Below are 17,833 nucleotides of genomic sequence, written 5' to 3'. Positions count from 1 at the left end.
TCTCTTGCCCTGACCTAGCCACTGTGATCCACGCGACAGTCACCTCCAGACTGGATTATTGTAACTCACTCTACGTGGGGCTGCCCTTGAGACTGACCCAGAAACTCCAGCGGGTGCAGAATGCTGCAGCGAGACTCCTTACGGGGTCTTCGCTGCGAGATCACATTCACCCGGTGCTATACCAGCTGCACTGGCTCCCGGTGGAGTACAGGATCAGGTTTAAGGTGCTGGTTTTAACCTTTAAAGCCCTATACGGCCTAGGACCCTCATACCCATGGGACCGCCTCTCCTGGTATGTCCCTCAGAGAAACTTACGGTCTTCTAATAAAAACATCTTGAAGGTCCCAGGCCACAAAGAGGTTAGGCTGGCCTCAACTAGAGCCAGGGCTTTTTTGGCTGTGGCTCCGATCTGGTGGAACACTCTGTCACAAGAGACTAGGGCCCTGCAGGACTTGACATCTTTCCGCAGGGCCTGCAAGGCAGAGCTGTTCCACCAGGCCTTTGGCCAGGGCACAGCCTGACTCCCTCCCTCAGCAATCTTCGCGGAGCTCTGGCCCAATGGCTGCCAGTGGCTTGATTTGAATTAATTTTATAATGACTGATTTTAGCATGTTGTGTTGTTGTACTGTTGTACTGTTTTATTGTTGTTAGCCGCCCTGAGCCCGGCTTCGGCTGGGGAGGGCGGGATATAAATAAAATTATTATTATTATTATTATTATTATTATTATTATTATTATTATTATTATAGACATCTGTATGATTGGCAGCATTGCCCCATAAAATATTCACAAGCGGCAAGAAAAATTGCCACATCCCTATCTGAGAGTGACAAGTGAAAGAAGTAGTGACAAGTCATACTGATGCACACCTTTCCTGACTAGATATATGTGTATTTAGCCGTATGGTCTCAGAATTGGACTCTCGAATGCAAAAGTATACTGTGGATTAGTGACCCTAATTTTGTTGTGTCTAGGTTTAGTATATGACTCCCAGAATAGATAGTAAATTGGAAGCCCCACCACCCTCAGCTATACCAAAATTTTAATCAAGGTGTGGGGAAATGCTGCCCTGAGTAACCAAGTGACTCCTGCAAATTCAAAAACTGACCATCCCTGGCCTAAAATAAGGTGTATGTAAAAACTTCATGGCTGCTGGTTTCTGCCAGCCTTAACAGCATCGTTTGGACTGAGTAGCAGTCTCCTTATTCAGCACCACGGGTGGAATTCAGCATCACTCTCTTCCTCTTATTCCATCTGTGCAAGCATTTCAGTTTGCAGGACAGAATGACATCCCCCCCCCCAAAAAAAAACCTTCCCCATGCTCTGCTCTGGGGGATCTTCTGACCAGCACCCTGAGCCAAAGGCGCCTTCTCTTCCATGGAGGCCAGCGGGGGTGGAGGAAGAGAAGGGAGGAAAGCCCTATAGAGGAAGCAGAAGTCTTAGCACAACACTTCCGCTGACAGGGTCTGGTTAGGTGAATGGCACCACCAAAGTCCCACCATCTTATGACATCCAGCTTAGTGTGGCTTTAAAAACAGAGAGAAAAACTCTTTATATACACTCATAACTGAATTCCCCACATGACACAATGAGGAAACAGGTACTACAGTATCTATAGAAAATGGTCATTGCTGGTTTATTTGTTTAGAAGCCTCTAGTACTGGTAGTGGGAATGTTTAAACATACAAAGTAAAAGGACAGAAGGCGCAATCTGGGTCATCATTGAGGATGTAGAATCCACAACAGGAAAACCAGCCCCTTCCCTCAGCCTGAAATTCTATCCCTTTCATCTCCTCAATCAGACTCAACCTTTTGTTAATGGAACCCAGTTCTACTCCTTTTAAGATCTACGACCACTTGCCCTAATCTCATCTTTGCAACTTCCTCTGCGCTCGGTCCTCTTGCTTCTTACACACACTGGAATACCACTACAGCGTCTGGTTTACATTGAACACTCACTCCTGTTACCCTCATTTCCAGCTCAAAAAGGTCCCAGCCTAGAAACTACCCATATTTCCTCCTACCCAGTGACAACCTCCAGTAAGGCAGCTCTTCTCAGTTTCAAAGGGTGAAATTCAACATCATGCTAAGATGATTGTTCCTTTTTGGCTTGCCAGATGGAGCAATCCCCCGCCCACTGTTCCAGAAGTTCTCCCAACCTCCCCAGAGCCAATTTCATGGGACGTGCGGATGAGATGAAGAGAAGCCCCCTACTAGAAATGAAGGGTCGGGCACTGGGCTTCTGTGAACAGGCCTCATTAGTTAAATCCCACCAAAATTACACTTTCTGAAGGACAGACGTCTGGTATTCCATTTTCCAGCACAGACTTCAGACTATGCTGTGATTCTAAAGTGCGAGAGAGACACAAGACCCTCTAGAAGCTGTTAGATTTAAACTGCCATCAGCTGCAGCCAGGATGGCCAATGATCAGGGGATGACGGCAGGTAGAATCTAATAACTTCTTAGAGGGGCATGAGTTACCCTAAAAAGCCATAAAAGCTTAGTGCTTTTAGATAATATTTTGAGACAGCTACTCCTGGGTGAGCACTTCTGTTTTGAGGGGGTTCATTCACAGAGTGGTGAGGCTAATACTGGAGCCCAAATGATTGTCTCTGCAGCAATTACGGCCACACTTTTACATCCAACGAAGAGTTGGGTCATACAGAAGCCTGCTTCCAGTATTTTAAAAAACTAGTGGATCCAATAAACAGTACAGTCTCATTTGCTCTCTGTTTCTCCTAATGTCCATTTGGTATGCAAAAAGTTTTTGAGTATATAAAAAAAACTTGATTATAGCTTCATTTATATTAAAAAAAACAAATGGGGTGACAATTAAATGCTGTGTGGCAGTAATGTACCCTTAAATGCAACCACATGAGCAAGAACATTATTTCACAATTTTTTCCACCTCTGCACCCCACTCCCTTTCTTTGCCCACAAAGAAGTCACAAGGGACAAAAATCAAGTTTTTCTGCGGTCAGGTCAGAACTGAAGGAAAGAGACGAAGAAAAAAAATTAAAAATTAAAAGCGGTGGTTTTGATAAAACGTTGAATCTGCCGACTTAAACAAGAAAGGGTGAGAGTTACGAATAAAAAATGTCCGATAACTATATAAAATAAACCTAACTTTTTTTAAAGGGGCGAGTGCCTCTAAATTATGCAAAGCAAGGAGGCCACTTTCTCCTCCTCCTCTCCCACCTTAATTTCCCCAAATTATATACAGCAAAGGCGCAAGAATGCAAACTGAGGGTTGGAGTGGATGAACTGAGGTTTGTGGCTATACGCTCCTCACACAGTGTTAAAGAAACGCCCTACTAACGTTTAAAATGGCAGGTCTAGGGAAATGCAAAAATCCACTATTCCCAGAGTTTCTGAAGCTTGGGTCCAGAAGGCTTAGGGCCCCTCATTTTGTGATGGGATACCCTATTTCTCCTGCTCCAGGGGAGGACTGGTACTATGTGGTTCTGCAAGCCCTCTTTCCCATGGCCCTCTTGCTAAAGAGGCAGCAGCTCAAGCTCTCCCAAAATATGGAATGTCGGGGAAAGGAAGGGGCACAGCCTATAGCAGTAGAGGGGAGAAGCCTCCAAGATTTGAGGGAGAGGAATACTCAAGAGCAGGAGCAGGGCACGGTGAGTAAGGGCGGGAGCCTTCTCCGGCTCCTCTTCCACTGCCCAAAAATCCCAAGCGCTGCCATCACGAATCATCTTCCATGCTGAAACTGGAGCGGCGGCTGCTGCCCTTAGAGGCGCCAGGCGAGACGGAGGAGAGGAGCGGATCAGAGGCACCCAGCGGGGACAGAGCGGTCCCATCGTCCATGAGAACATCCTGCAGGGCTCCCCCGTCGGAGCCCAGAGCAAGGCCCAGCCCCAGTTCCTCTGCCGTAAAGGGCAGGTCCAGGGACTCTGCAAAGGAAGGAACCGGGTCTCCTCCCAAGGGCTGAGTCAGAAGCCCCTGTGCGGAAGTCAAGGGCAGCCCGTGCATCTGCACCTGCAGTTCCAGCTCCTGGGGAAGAGACCAGAGACGGGAGAGTGAGACCCAGCAGCATGCCTGAACTACACCTTCTGCATCCCACCCCACCCCTGCCCCCTCCTGAGCACGGCACCTGCTGCTTCTACCTGCACTCGCAGCTGCAGGCTGCGGTTGGCCTGTTCCAACTTGCGCTGCCGGAGTTCCATCTCTTTTGAGTGCTGCTGCTCTTTCTGCAGCTTCCGGATGTAATCCACCGAGGCTTTGAGGATGGTTCCTTTGTTCCAGCGCATCTCCCTAGGGAGGAGGGGGAAGAGGAGCTAGTCACCTGGGCAAGCAAGGTCTGTTCATTCCTTTTTCCTTCCTTTTAATTTTATTTATTTATTAAATTTCTTACGTTACATCGGTAGAAGAGAAGAAGAGTTTGAATTTGATATCCTGCTTTATCACTACCTATGGAGTCTCAAAGCGGCTAACATTCTCCTTTCTCTTCCTCCCCCACAACAAACACTCTGTGAGGTGAGTGAGGCTGAGAGACTTCAAAGAATTGTGACTGGCCCAAGGTCACCCAGCAGCTGCATGTGGAGGAGCGGAGACGCGAACCCGGTTCCCCAGATTATGAGTCTACCGCTCTTAAGCACTACACCACACTGGCTCATTATCATATTACATCGCAAGGCTTATTATACTATAATTTTCAACATGTATACAGTGGTACCTCTGGATACGAACGGGATCCGTTCCAGAGCCCCGTTCGCATCCTGAAGTAAACATAAGATGCGACTGCACGTCTGTGTGTGCGTGGGTCGCGTTTCACCGCTTCTGCACATGCGCATGATGTCATTTTTGAGTGTCTGCACATGTGCAAGCGGCAAAACCCAGAAGTAACGCGCTTTGTTACTTCCGGGTCGCCATGGAGCACAACCCGAAAATACTTAACTTGAAGCTACTTCAACCTGAGGTATGACTCTACAAAGTTTATATACTAAAAGGGGAAAAAAAGAAATAACAAGGGCAAAAAACTATTCCAGAATCATTCATATACACACACACACACACACACACACACACACACTTTGGACTTCCTGTCAATTCCGTTGCATATTCCTTTTTTACAAATGAATGTACAGTACTCTTATTTTTGTATATTTCTTTACATTTTATCTAATACATTCCTATATCAATATGTACCCTTGGTCTTATTTCTCAACTCAGTCCCTCTCCAACGTCAACCGAATGCTAGCACAGACAGCGAACCTTTACTGTATTTTTGAACATATATCTTATATCTATTCCACTTTTCCTTAAATTTTTGTTTTGAATTGCCTCTCAGGCTATTTGTCAACTGCGCCATTTCAGCAAATTCTTGTAGCTTGTTATGCCAATCTGTTATTGCCGGGACGTCTTCTTCCTTCCACCCCTTTGCCACCAAAGTCCGAGCTGCAGCCGTTGCATATAAAAATACCTCCCTAAAGGCATTTAGGATGTCCCTGCCAACAATACTTAACAGAAATGCCTCTGGTCTTTTTAGAAATGCTTCCAAACATTTTTTTAAACTCATAAATTAAGGTCCGTGCGTTCCAATACATACATACACACTAATAAGAATTGCCAGGCCAAGGTCCGGTTGAGTCCAGCATCCTGCTTCCAACAGCCAGATGCCCCATGGCACTCGCAAGCAGGGCACATAAAGGATGGCAGCCCTAGAATCTGCAGCCCTAGTTATCATGGCTAGTGGACTAAGTAATGTAAAATGTTGCTGTGTGTGTATGGCTGGCAGGCTCTCTACCCACTGCCAGGATACTCCATTCCTTCCTTCCTTCTCTCCCCCTGCCAGTCAGTCAGTTTCCATGACCACTGGGCATACCATGCCCTCATTGGTTTGTTTTCTGAGTTTTTCCTTTCCCTGCCACCCAAGGGATTTTATCCTAAAGATTTTGGAGCTTCTGCAACTTTGGGGTTGCACCAAGCCTGCTGACACCTCCCCACTTCTACGCAGACGGTATCATTCTGGCTACATATGGAGAGGCATTCATAGAATGAATCCTTCTTGAGTGTACAGACACATATACAATATATTCTACTCTGCACTGTATACACTGGTAAGATATAGCTCAAAGGACAAAAAAATCTTGCCACCCAAACTATCAGTACTGAAGACACATTTAGAATACAACAGTGGTTAGAAGGTGGATGAATGCACTGCCACCAGCCTGGTGCCCCCCTCCCCAATATTTTGGATTACAACTCCCATCTGCCCCAGTGAACACAGCTCATGGTGGCTTAGGGCCCTCGTATTTACGGGGCCACCTCTCCTGGTATGCCCCGCAGAGGACCTTAAGGTCCATGAATAACCATAGTTTAGAGGTCCTGGGCCCTAAGGAAGTCAGACTACCCTCCACCAGGGCCAGGGCCTTTTCAGTGATGGCTCCGACCTGGTGGAATTCTCTGTCCTATGAGACTAGGGCCCTTCAGGATTTAACCTCCTTCCGTCAGGCCTATAAGACAGAGCTATTCCGCCTGGCCTTTAATTTGAATTCAGCCTGTTCTTTTATTTCCCTTTACTTCCCTCCCCCCTCCTCTTTTATGAAGATTACCCGCTCTGAGACCCCAAAGCTAATTCTCCCCTGGCCTCCTCGCTGGCCCAAGTAGGACTAATTCAGCCAGCTAGGCCTGGGGATTATCTAATGCTTATTTCCCCTAAATTGATTTCTGAATTTTGAATTTTATTGCTATTCATGTTTTCATACTGTATTTTATGCTGCTTTTACAATTACCGTATTTTTCACCCTATAGGATGCACTTTTTCCCCTCCAAAAATGAAGGGGAAATCTGGGTACGTCCTATGGGGCGAATGCAGGCTTTGGCTGAAGCTTGGAGAGCGAGAGGGGTCGGTGCGCACCGACCCCTCTTGCTCTACAGGCTTCAGGAAGACATCTGCAGCCTAGGCGGATAGCAGCCTGCTTCCCGGAGCGCCGGGCGCACTGAAGGCAGAGCGCCCGGCGCTTCAGGAACACATCCGCAGCGTGGGGAGTCCTGCGGGAGTTCCCGCAGGGCTCCCTACGCTGCGGATAGCAGCCTGCCGCCCTGTGCGAGGGGCGCCCTGAAGCAGAGCGTCCCTCGCGCCGGGCAGACATCGGCCAGCCCCACAAGCTCGGGGGACAGCGGGGAGGTGCAGCACCGCCATCCCGCTGTTCCTCGACCCGGTTTGGGGGGGGAAATAAAGGGATTTTTTTCCCCTTTATTTCCCCCCAAAAAACTAGGTGCATCCTATGGGACGAAAAATACGGTAAGTGTTTTAAATTTGTTGTTAGCCGCCCTGAGCCCAGTTTTTGAACCGGGAAGGGCGGGGTATAAATAAAAAATTATTCTTATTATTCTTATTATTATTCTTATTATTAGAGCTGTAGCCCAATACTTCCAGAGGTGCCAGGTTGGCAGAGGGTGGCCTACACTTTCAGGCTTCTCAAGGGAGGGGAACTCACAGCCTTCCTCCACGCATACACCCCACCCAACAGGCCTTTATGTCACGGTGCTGAGCAGTTGTCATTCATCTACTATACTTACGGATCATTCGATTTGGGGATGAGAGTCCCCAGCTCTTTGATACGGTCGTTGATATTGAACCGCCGCCGCCGCTCAACTGCCAAGAGGGAGAGAAACGTAAGTGGCACTAGATATTATTAAAGCACAGCTACTCGTGTTATCTTTATTGGTTTAAGAAAATAACACACACACAAACTCATTTCCACAGCACTTTCCAGAAAGCAAAGCATTTTGCCATTCGATCAACTCAGCCCTATAAGGTAGGCTAGGCAGAGAATGCGGTACCTTGCCCAAAGCCAGGCAGGTATTTCTCTCTGCCTGGTACACCTCCAACTATACCTTACTGGCATGAGCCCTGGATTCAGGACTGGGGGTATGATGAAATGTCACACAAGTCGAGAACCAAGTGGAACTGGGCACCAGATTCAGCTTCCCAAGGATCTCAGGTTTCTTTAGAGAGAGCAGTGGCGTAGCGTGGGGGGTGCAGGGGGGGCCGGCCGCACTGGGCGCAACATCTGGGGGGGGCGCTCGCCGCCTCCGGAGTCGCCGAAGAGCCTCGGGCGCAGGCTGTAGCAGAGCCCCATGTCTCGCGGAACCGACGAGCTGTGCGCGCGTCCAGGCTGAAGGTGTCCGGCAGGCAGCGGCTCTCAGCGCTGGCCGCGGAGGACGCGCCAGGCAGCCCCTCCTCACGGCGGCGGCGGCGCCACTGCTGCTGCTGCTGCTGCTGCTGCAGCTGCTGGACCATGTTGCATTTTCCTCGCCTCTCTGCCCTCCTCCTCCTCCGGGCAAGCGGCGTCGTTTGGGCGGCAGCGCCAGCGCCAGCGGCAACTCATCTCAGATCACCTGACACGGACCCGCCGCCATGGCTACCTTACCATAAATATCCCAGCCCAGGCAGCAGCAAGAAGAAGCTGGCAGCGGCAGCAGGTTAGGGGTTAGGGGCGCAAATTACTTGCCTTGCCCCGGGGTGCTGACAACCCACGCTACGCCGCTGAGAGAGAGAACCCAGGCTTCCAGCCCTTATGGTTGTAAAGACAGGCTTGTAAATATGTAACAGTTCCGGATTTACGTTTAAGCTAAACAAGCTATAGATTAGGGCCCCACCCTCTTGGGGGCCCCAAAAAAATTGAAAGGGAAAAAAACTGGATGTACATTTCCAAAATACAGTGGTACCTCGGTTTAAGAACTTAATTCATTCCGGAGGTCCATTCTTAACCTGAAGCTGTTCTTAACCTGAAGCACCACTTTAGCTAATGGGGCCTCCAGCTGCCGCCACACCGCCGCTGCACGATTTCTGTTCTCGTCCTGAAGCAAAGTTCTTAACCCGAAGTACTATTTCTGGGTTAGCGGAGTCTGTAACCTGAAGCGTCTGTAACCTGAAGCATATGTAACCTGAAGCGCATGTAACCCGAGGTACCACTGTATAAGATAAAACCTACATACTGCAACAGTGTTTTGTGTTGTGTAGGCTCCGATTTGTTATGTGCAAATGGCTTTAGATACCTGTTAGGTCCATAAATTGCCATATAGCATATATTCAACACAAAAAACAGCCACAATTGGTTGTTGACAAAGGACAGCTGGACATATAAAGGGCCCCATTACCTTCAGTAGCTTAGGGCCTCATCAAACCTAAATCCAGCCCTGGCATGTAGGCAGCACCGCTGGTGAAGTCTCAGGTGCCAGGCAGACTGCTCAATCATATTTCCAGTAGTCGGGAATTCAGTGACCTGAGTAGCTCCTTGTTCTTCCCCACCACCATCAGCATGTGAAGGAGAAGCTGCCTGAAGAGGCTTAATTTCCATAATTATAAAGGTTGCAAGAATCCAGCACCTTTTTGCCACAGAAGCTGGGGGATCTTGGTGCAGGATTTGCTCCTATTGTTGTGCCACAGCCTGTTCCAGTGCCACACAAGGTGCTTTTTTCTCAGTGCTTGTGCAAAATCTAGGCTTATACAGTGGTGCCTCGCAAGACGAACGCCTCGCAAGACGGAAAACCCGCTAGACGAAAGGGTTTTCCGTTTTGGAGGCGCTTCGCAAAACGAATTTCCCTATGGGCTTGCTTCGCAAGACGAAAATGTCTTGCGAGTTCCTGCGGGGTTTTTTCCCTTTTTTCCCCCTTTTCCTAAGCCCTAAGCCGCTTATCAGCTGATCCGCTAAAAGCCGCTAAACCGCTAATAGCGCTAATGGGCTTGCTTCGCAAGACGAAAAAACCGCTATACGGAGAGCCTCACGGAACGGATTAATTTCGTCTTGCGAGGCACCACTGTACATGGTCACAAATGCAGCTCAGATACAGGACCCAAATGGTGTGTTGGTACATCACACAAAATGTTTGGAGAAATGCAGGGGGGGAGAGAGCGAAGTTACAATGGCCGCTACCAAACAAGTTGAGTCGGACAATCCTGTTCTTAACCCATCAGATTAGCCCAGGGCATACTCTGTTAACTGGCTCAGCCAGTTTGCACACTCCTACCTGACCAGGTCCACAAGCCTAGCAGCCTTGCACTTCTACTTCCTCTCCCAACACTGGTTTGAGTGGTGTCAACCAACCATCCCTCATTCCCCACCCCACTTTTGGATCAATCCAACAGGACCAACCAGTTTAGCATCGAAACCTCCAAACATACACCTTGGTTAACACCACCACAAATTTCCTCTTGCCCTTTGCTTTAAAACAATACAGTGGTACCTCGGGTTACATACGCTTCAGGTTACATATGCTTCAGGTTACATACGCTTCAGGTTACAGACTCCGCTAACCCAGAAATAGTGCTTCAGGTTAAGAACTTTGCTTCAGGATGAGAACAGAAATCGTGCTCCGGTGGCGCGGCAGCAGCAGGAGGCCCCATTAGCTAAAGTGTTTCAGGTTAAGAACAGTTTCAGGTTAAGTACGGACTTAAGACTTAACCCGAGGTACCACTGTAATAGGTAACACAAAATTTAAAATATGCGTTCAGGTTTGGTAGGTTAAAATGCATCAGTGGACCAAAGGCTTTCGAGTAGCTAACACCCCAAAACAGTAGAATGTACTGCAGGGGTCAGCAACCTTTTTCAGCAGGGGACCGATCCACAGACCTTGTGGGAGACCGGACTATATTTTGGAAAAAAATAATGAACAAATTCCTGTGTCCCACAAATAACCCAGAGATGCATTTTAAATAAAAGGGCACATTCTACTCATGTAAAACCACGCTGATTCCCACACCATCCATGGGCCAGATTGAGAAGGCGATTGGGCCTGATCCAGCCCCTGGTCCTTAGTTTGCCTACCATGGTGTACTGTATCAACTCTAGCTTAGCCCCAAAATTCTACCCTCCTAGGATAGCTCAGTTAATAGAGCATGAGTCTCTTAATCTCAGGGTTGCTGGCCAAAAAGATTCCTGCATTGTAGGGGGTTGGGCTAATGAACCTTTTGGTCCCTTCCAACTCTGATTCTATGGCAACTCCCCTTATCTCTGAACTTTGGCCATGCTGGTTGGTGATGAGACTGATCCTCTGTCGGGGACCCTGGGGGAGCTGCCGTCAATCAAAGCAGACTATGCAAACTGTCTTGAGTCAGTATAAGGCCCCTTTCTATGTACCTACAAGCTTCTCTGCCCAAGTATACAATGCTTAAAGGTAAAGGGACCCCTGACCATTAGGTCCACTCATGACCGACTCTGGGGTTGCGGCGCTCATCTTGCTTTATTGGCCGAGGGAGCCGGCGTACAGCTTCCGGATCATATGACCAGCATGACCAAAGCAGCGCATGGAAACACCGTTTACCTTCCCGCCGGAGTGGTACTTATTTATCTACTTGCACTTTGATGTGCTTTTGAACTGCTAGGTTGGCAGGAGCAGGGATCGAGCAACGGGAGCTCACCCTGTCGTGGGGATTCGAACCGCCGACCTTCTGATCGGCAAGTCCTAGGCTCTGTGGTTTAACCCACAGCGCCACCCGCGTCCCCATGCAATGCTTAGGTTTCGAAATAACAAACAGATAACTAAATACTCTCCTGCCGACACCAAGGTATACAGCACTCCTTATCCTCAGAGCAGGCCCACTGAAATTTGCAGACATGAATAACTTTGCGTCCATTAATTTCAGCAGCACTTAAGTGGGACACAACGCAATATCGCTTGAAACATTTTTAAGATGGCTTTTTCACCAGAAAACGGTACTCACTCAGATTATGGTTGTCTTTCTTCTGCCTTTCCTTCAGGAATGCTTTGGCTTCATTTTCTGCTAAGGAAGACACATAAGCCACAAAAATGATGGTCAGGGATGACTCTGAAGTCGCTACCCCTTCCCAGCCGTACAGCCTCTTGCTTCTGCTGAGCCCTGTTGGTTTGGAAGGCAAGAACTCCCAGTACCTGACATCTCTCTCTTGATATTGGGCAGGTCAGCCGGGCAGGAGTTGCTAACCGTCACAGCTGGCTCCATCATTCCTGGGTTGTTGTACACATCCAGGAGGTTTCCAGAGACTGGCAGCTGCACATAATCATAGGAAGAGTTCAACTTACATTCAGATGGATAAGACTGGCCCAAGTGAGAAGTGGGCAAGGTCTCCAGGCCACAGGGCTCTGACACCACCTTGGCAGCTCTCTGGTCTTCGGTGAATTACAATTCACCCAACAGCGCTGCACACAAGCTGGCTCCAGGTCCCTTTGGGGATTTGGTTAAAACAAGAGATATGCTACCGCGATTAATAAAAGAGAACTTTATTCAGCAACAGCATCCTCTCGTTTTTATCAGAGCTGCTGACGAAAGCAGAAGCTGGAAAGTTTCTCCGCATAAGTAAGATTTATTAACTTCCACCCATTAATGCAACAGAGATTAAATCAATGAGCTGTTTTTTAAAAAATAATAATAATCAGTTGACAGCCCTATAAGTTGTGCTAGCTATGGCTGGAAGTTCTGATCCATTTTAAATTCCATTTCCCCCCACGATCACGCCTCTGCCGAGAACCCACAAAGAAGGCGACTCACAGTGCTGGGCATCTGTAGGCCTCCGTAGTTAAGGATTTCATCATTGTAACTGGATTCCAGGCTGATGATCTCATCAATTACATCATCAATCTAATTTTTAAAAGGGAAGCAGTTAAACCTGAGATAAGAGACCTTAATCAGAAGTCTTTATAAAAGCAAGGAGGGAGGGACAAACGAAAGGTAATTGAGGCAGAGTTTTACTCACCTCTTTCTCAGAGCTGGAGCCAATGTTCAGCATAGCCATGGGGCTATTGGGGGCACTGCCAGGACCCCCTGCCACTCCCGGCTGCTTGGCCAAACCATGTTGTGGCTCAGGAGCAGAGGCAGCCTGTGGGGAGCAGGTGGGGGCCCCCGGACTTGTCCCAGCTACAGCCTGTGTTGCTATCTTGCTCCCCATGGCAGTGGAGAGGTACTGCTTCACCTGTTGCCTCTGCGCCTGTTGGATGTGATACTTGGTGGGGTTCTCCAGGTGGGTCTGGACCTAAGCTCAGAGGTGAGAAGAGAAGGGCCATTAGCCACAGGAAAAAGAACGCCAGCCAGCCAGAACTCAAGCGACTGAAGCCCAACCTCTGCACTTACGAGGGAGAAGGGTTCATTTCGAAGAATAAGGAGCAACTGCAGGGGCAGCCTATGTGCTTGCCAGATGTTCTGGACTATCCTTGCCTTAGAGCATGCTGCTGACTCTTCCATGGGATCCTTCTGCCCATCCCTTGAGCCCGGCTGAGCTCAAAGTGATGAGGAGAGTTATAGCCCAAAGCATTGCGAGGTGCACCATGTTGATAAAGTAAAGGTAAAGGGTAAAGGGACCATTAGGTCCAGCCGTGACAGACTCTGGGGTTGCGGTGCTCATCTCGCTTTATTGGCCGAGGGAGCCGGCATGCAGCTTCTGGGTCATGTGGCCAGCATGACTAAGCCGCTTCTGGCAAAGCAGAGCAGTGCACGGAAACGCCATTTACCTTCCCGCCGGAGCGGTACCTATTTATCTCCTTGTACTTTGACGTGCTTTCGAACTGCTAGGTTGGCAGGAGCAGGGACCGAGTAACGGGAGCTCACCCTGTTGCGGGGATTCGAACCGCCAACCTTCTGATCGGCAAGTCCTAGTCTCTGTGGTTTAACCCACAGTGCCACCCGCGTCCCTTATAGCATGTTGATAGCAAACCCCAAAGAGTACCTCAGCTGGCTTGTGACCCTAGAGATAGTCACGCTCAACAGCAATCGTAAAAGACACAGATTGTCTAAACCAGTAATTCTTAAAACTGAGCAGCATAAGCATCAGCAGAACGAGTCTAGCCTTGAGTAACAACTGCTGGACATGGATGCAGTCACAAGCAAACGCCGGTGTCAGAGGAAGGCAACTTGGTTATGTTATCTTGGTCATTAAACAGACGTGAGCTCTCCAAATAAAAGACAGGATGGAAATGTTTGAAATAAATAATGCATTTAAAGAGAATCAAAGAGGCCAGATCAAGACCCTTCATGTCACGGGGCGGAACCACTGACCCACCAAGCCCACCAGCTCTGCTGACCAAGCTTCTTTCCATACTGATCTACCTAAACCAGAGGCCACCAATGTCATGCCACCTGGCATGGTGCCCGTGAAGCCTCTGAGACCCCCTTCCCTATGTAATCCTCATAGAACTCTAGCCCAATGGTTGCCATTAATCTGATTCCGAATTGATTTTAGAATGTGTTTTAATTAATTGATTGTGCTTTTATGTAATCTGTGCTATTTTTATTGTTGTTAGGCGCTCTGAGCCCGGCTTTGGCTGTGGAGGGAGGGATATAAATTATTATTATTATTATTATTATTATTATTATTATTATTATTATTAAGTTGTGGGTTGACATAGCAGACGACACAGCGATTTCTCCAAGTAGCTCTTTATTTTGTAAGCTGGAATAGAACTGACTGCAAACAGCTCAGCCGGCCTGCTTTTATAGGCAGCCGGCTGTCAACATTGTAGCAACAGCCCAGCATTTCCCGCCTAAAATAACTGACGTGGACCTGAGTGAAAACTATCTACAGACCTGAGTGAAAACTATATACAGTATCCCCCTGCTGGCCCAGGGTGAAACTTCACTACATAACAATTATTATTATTATTATTATTATTATTTTGTTCACTACCTCCCCAGCGGTGAGAATTGCTACTTTTTTCTCCCTTGAAATGCACACAGAGCTTAAGGAGGAAGTTGAAAGAGCGACATTCTTTCCCACTTCCTTTTTTCGCCTTTATTGCGCTTTCGAAGGCTCAGATTCTGCTGGATCTGACTTTTGGGAAATCATTTGTGTGTTGGGGGGGTGTACTTTCTCTTTGTTTCTCTGGGTGGGGGCTGATCCGGGGGAGGGGAGAGAGGAGTGACTGGAGAGGGTGGCCCCCACTGAAAAGTTCAAATGTACCCACGGACCTAAACAGTCAATGAGCACTAACCTCAATGGTACCACAAGCACGCAGCAGAAAGACGCTTCAATGATGACTTATGCTAGCCAGCTCAAGCCATCAACCATTTCATGGCCATCTTACACTTTTCCCTGTTACAGTGCTGTAGCATCCCACCCCCAAAGAAGAAAATGCCCCCACCACTAGGCCACCCAGCCCTCCTCCCGCCACACAGTCCCTCCGGGCAAGATCAGAGCCGACTACCACCCCTCCTGGACTTCCTCTCTCCTTGCGACTCACCTTCAGTACCTCCACAGGAACCTGGGCAGGGGCAGGGCGGGCGAGGGGGCTCATGGAAATGGCGGGCGTGGAAGGCGCTGGGGGCGCCGAAGTGAACTGTGCCGCCTGCTGCTGCTCCCGGCGCTCCTGTTCTTGCGTCTGCGCCCGCATCAGCTGCTGGCGGAGAAGCACGCGGGACGACATGGCGGGACCCTGAGCTGTGGCACTCGGAGGGCTGCCGAAGAGGAAGGAGAGAGAGAACATTCAGCAGCCATCAAGGAAATCTCACTACAGTCATACCTCAGGTTGAATATGCTTCATGTTGAGCGAATTCAAGTTGCGTTCCGCGGCAACCCGGAAATAACGGAGTGAGTTACTTTCGGGTTTCGCCACTTGCGCATGCGCAGATGCTCAAAATGACATCACGCGCATGTGCAGAAGCGGCAAAAAGCGACTCATGTGTACACAGACATGCCATCGCTAGTTACGTTTGTTTCTGGCTGCGAATGGGGCTCCGGAACGGATCCCGTTCACCTCCCAAGGTACCACTGTACCAGGGTTCTGCACACTCCTGTAATGAAACTACAGTCATACCTCATGTTATGGTTGCTTCATGTTATGTTCTTTCAGGTTACGTCCCGTGGCGACCCGGAAGTACTGGAAAGGGTTACTTCCGGGTTTTGCCGCTCGCGCATGTGCAGAATCACAAAATGACATCGTGTGCATGCGCAGAAGCGGCAAATCGCAACCCACGCGTGCACAGACGCTCTGCTGCAGGTTGCGCTCTTTTCATGTTGCAAATGGGCCTCCAGAACGGATCCTGTTCACAGCCAGAGATACCACTGTAGTGGCAAGATTCCCTGCCCTAGACACAACAGGGACGCAGAACACAACAGGCAGTCGAAAGCTGGTGTTACTAACGAAACCTTAGATCAAGCACATTAGAGAACTATTTTTAAAAAATGTATAAAACTGGGAGGTCAGCCTCAGAGATGGAATAGAAATAAAAACCTACTGAACAGGAGAATTTAATGTCGGATGTCAATAGAATACTTAATGCTGAGATTCTAATCCATTTGAGTGTATCTCTTTGTCAGACAACAGTTCTGTACTGTAGGTTGGTAAAGTTCTTTTAAAAGAAAAATTTGTTTTCTACATTCAGAGTTCTGCATTGGATTCAGTTAAATGTTAAATATTTGTCCCTATCACCATCTTGTGTCTCTAAAAAGTTGAAAAAAAATGGAGGCCACAGGTGGGGGGGGAAGCTGATGTTCCTGAATTTCATTTGGATAAACGTTAAATTATGCAAGGTTTCCTTTTTTAAATATGAAAAAAAAAAAATGTTTTCCCTTCAAGTTCAGGCATGGGGAACCTGTGGCCCACCAGATTTGGCTGAACTGCAACTCCCATCAGGTCTAGAAATTATGGCAAATGGCATGGGTTGATGGGAGTTGTAGTCCAGCAACTTCTGGAGGGTCACAAGTTCCCCACATCTGCTCATGATTTTTTTCACAAGGAACACGGAGGGTAGAAGCAAGTCGGACCCCTGACAATTGAGTCCAGTTGCGAATGACTCTGGGTTGCAGAGCTCATCTCGCTTTAAAGGCCGAGGGAGCCGGCGTTTTTCTGCTTCCACAGACAGTTTTTCCGGGTCATGTGGCCAGCATAAGCTGCTTCTGACGAAACCAGAGCAGCGCATGGAAACAGCATTTAACTTCCCACCAGAGTGGTACCTATTTATCTACTTGCGCTGTGTGCTTTTGAACTGCTAGGTTGGCAGGAGCAGGGACCAAGCAACGGGAGCTCACCCAGTCGCAAGGATTCGAACCGTGACCTTTCGATTGGCAAGCCCAAGCGGGCACAGTGTTTTAACCCACAGCGCCACCCACGTCCCGTTTCTCCAGTGTGCAATGCCATTTAAAAACCATGTGAAGCATTGCTTCTCTGACCTGGGCAATGTGTTTCCCAAAGATTGTTCCCTACAGAGTCACCATGGAAATCGTTCTCCCAACAATCTGTCAAACCTTGCAAATCCTCTCTCTCTCTCTGTAGCCTTGAAACCCGCCCTCTAGCACTGATGTCATGGGCAGAACTCAGCCCTCAGTTTAAAGGGGCTCTCCCCTTCTTCTGCTTGCACAGAAGGAACGACTGGAGGAGAGCAGTGTTGAATTCCACATTGTCACTCAACATAGATTCCACTCTTTGGCAGGTTTTAAATAATTACACAAGATTCCTTAGAGAAAGAATCTTGTGTAAAATTTTAATATTTGCAAGAATATTATTTGTGTGAATGAATTTGTAAAATCAATTTTTAAAAAAATTAAAAAAGACTGATTCCAACTCAGCTCTGTTTCTCATGGCTTGCTCCTGTAGAGCTTCTCTTCCAGTAAACGTCAAGGAAATACACAACTATTTGACTTTCTAGAGACATCTGAAGGCAGCCCTGTATCAGGAAGGTTTTACTGTTTGACGTTTATTGTGTTTTTAATATTTTGTTGGGAGCCACCCAGAATGGATGGGGCAACCCAAATCAGATGGGTGGCACATAAATAATAAAATTATTATTTTTAATTATTATAATTTCAGATTTCAACAAAGGCTAGAACCTCCAGATACTTTTTAAATGCTCTGGCATTCCTTTATGACCTATGTATCAAAACCATCATTTTCAAGACAACCCTCGTCACA

General features: G+C 48.0%; 1 protein-coding gene and 2 long non-coding RNA genes across 4 annotated transcripts in view; 1 reads left to right on the top strand and 2 right to left on the bottom strand.

Moving 5' to 3' along the window:
* The window catches only part of LOC307206799, a 335,840-nt gene that overhangs the window by 294,271 nt on the left and 23,736 nt on the right, over positions 1–17,833 (top strand). The gene's annotated exons all lie outside the window — the stretch shown is intronic.
* Positions 1,614–17,833, bottom strand: part of TFE3 (transcription factor binding to IGHM enhancer 3) — a 36,555-nt gene continuing 20,335 nt past the window's right edge. The window contains exons 3-10 of one of the 2 annotated variants that reach the window (XM_079960094.1): positions 15,167–15,380; positions 12,691–12,966; positions 12,486–12,575; positions 11,870–11,987; positions 11,682–11,738; positions 7,535–7,610; positions 4,117–4,264; positions 1,614–4,003 (exon numbers count right to left, since the gene is read on the bottom strand). In XM_079960094.1, coding sequence (XP_079816220.1) covers positions 3,695–4,003; positions 4,117–4,264; positions 7,535–7,610; positions 11,682–11,738; positions 11,870–11,987; positions 12,486–12,575; positions 12,691–12,966; positions 15,167–15,380 — 1,288 coding nt within the window. In that variant the 3' untranslated portion in view covers positions 1,614–3,694. Of the gene's footprint in view, positions 4,004–4,116; positions 4,265–7,534; positions 7,611–11,681; positions 11,742–11,869; positions 11,988–12,485; positions 12,576–12,690; positions 12,967–15,166; positions 15,381–17,833 lie in introns of both variants that reach the window. The other variant, XM_079960093.1, reaches the window with a different exon arrangement.
* On the bottom strand, positions 8,995–11,246 carry LOC307206789. The gene is made up of 3 exons (XR_013834495.1): positions 10,449–11,246; positions 9,793–10,204; positions 8,995–9,477 (listed from the first exon to the last, which is right to left on the bottom strand). It is a non-coding gene; the product is annotated as an uncharacterized lncRNA (long non-coding RNA).

The sequence above is a fragment of the Podarcis cretensis genome, assembly GCF_951804945.1.
Source record: "Podarcis cretensis genome assembly, chromosome: 17".
NCBI classification, from domain to species: domain Eukaryota; kingdom Metazoa; phylum Chordata; class Lepidosauria; order Squamata; family Lacertidae; genus Podarcis; species Podarcis cretensis.
This window is presented reverse-complemented; position numbering and strand designations above follow the sequence as displayed.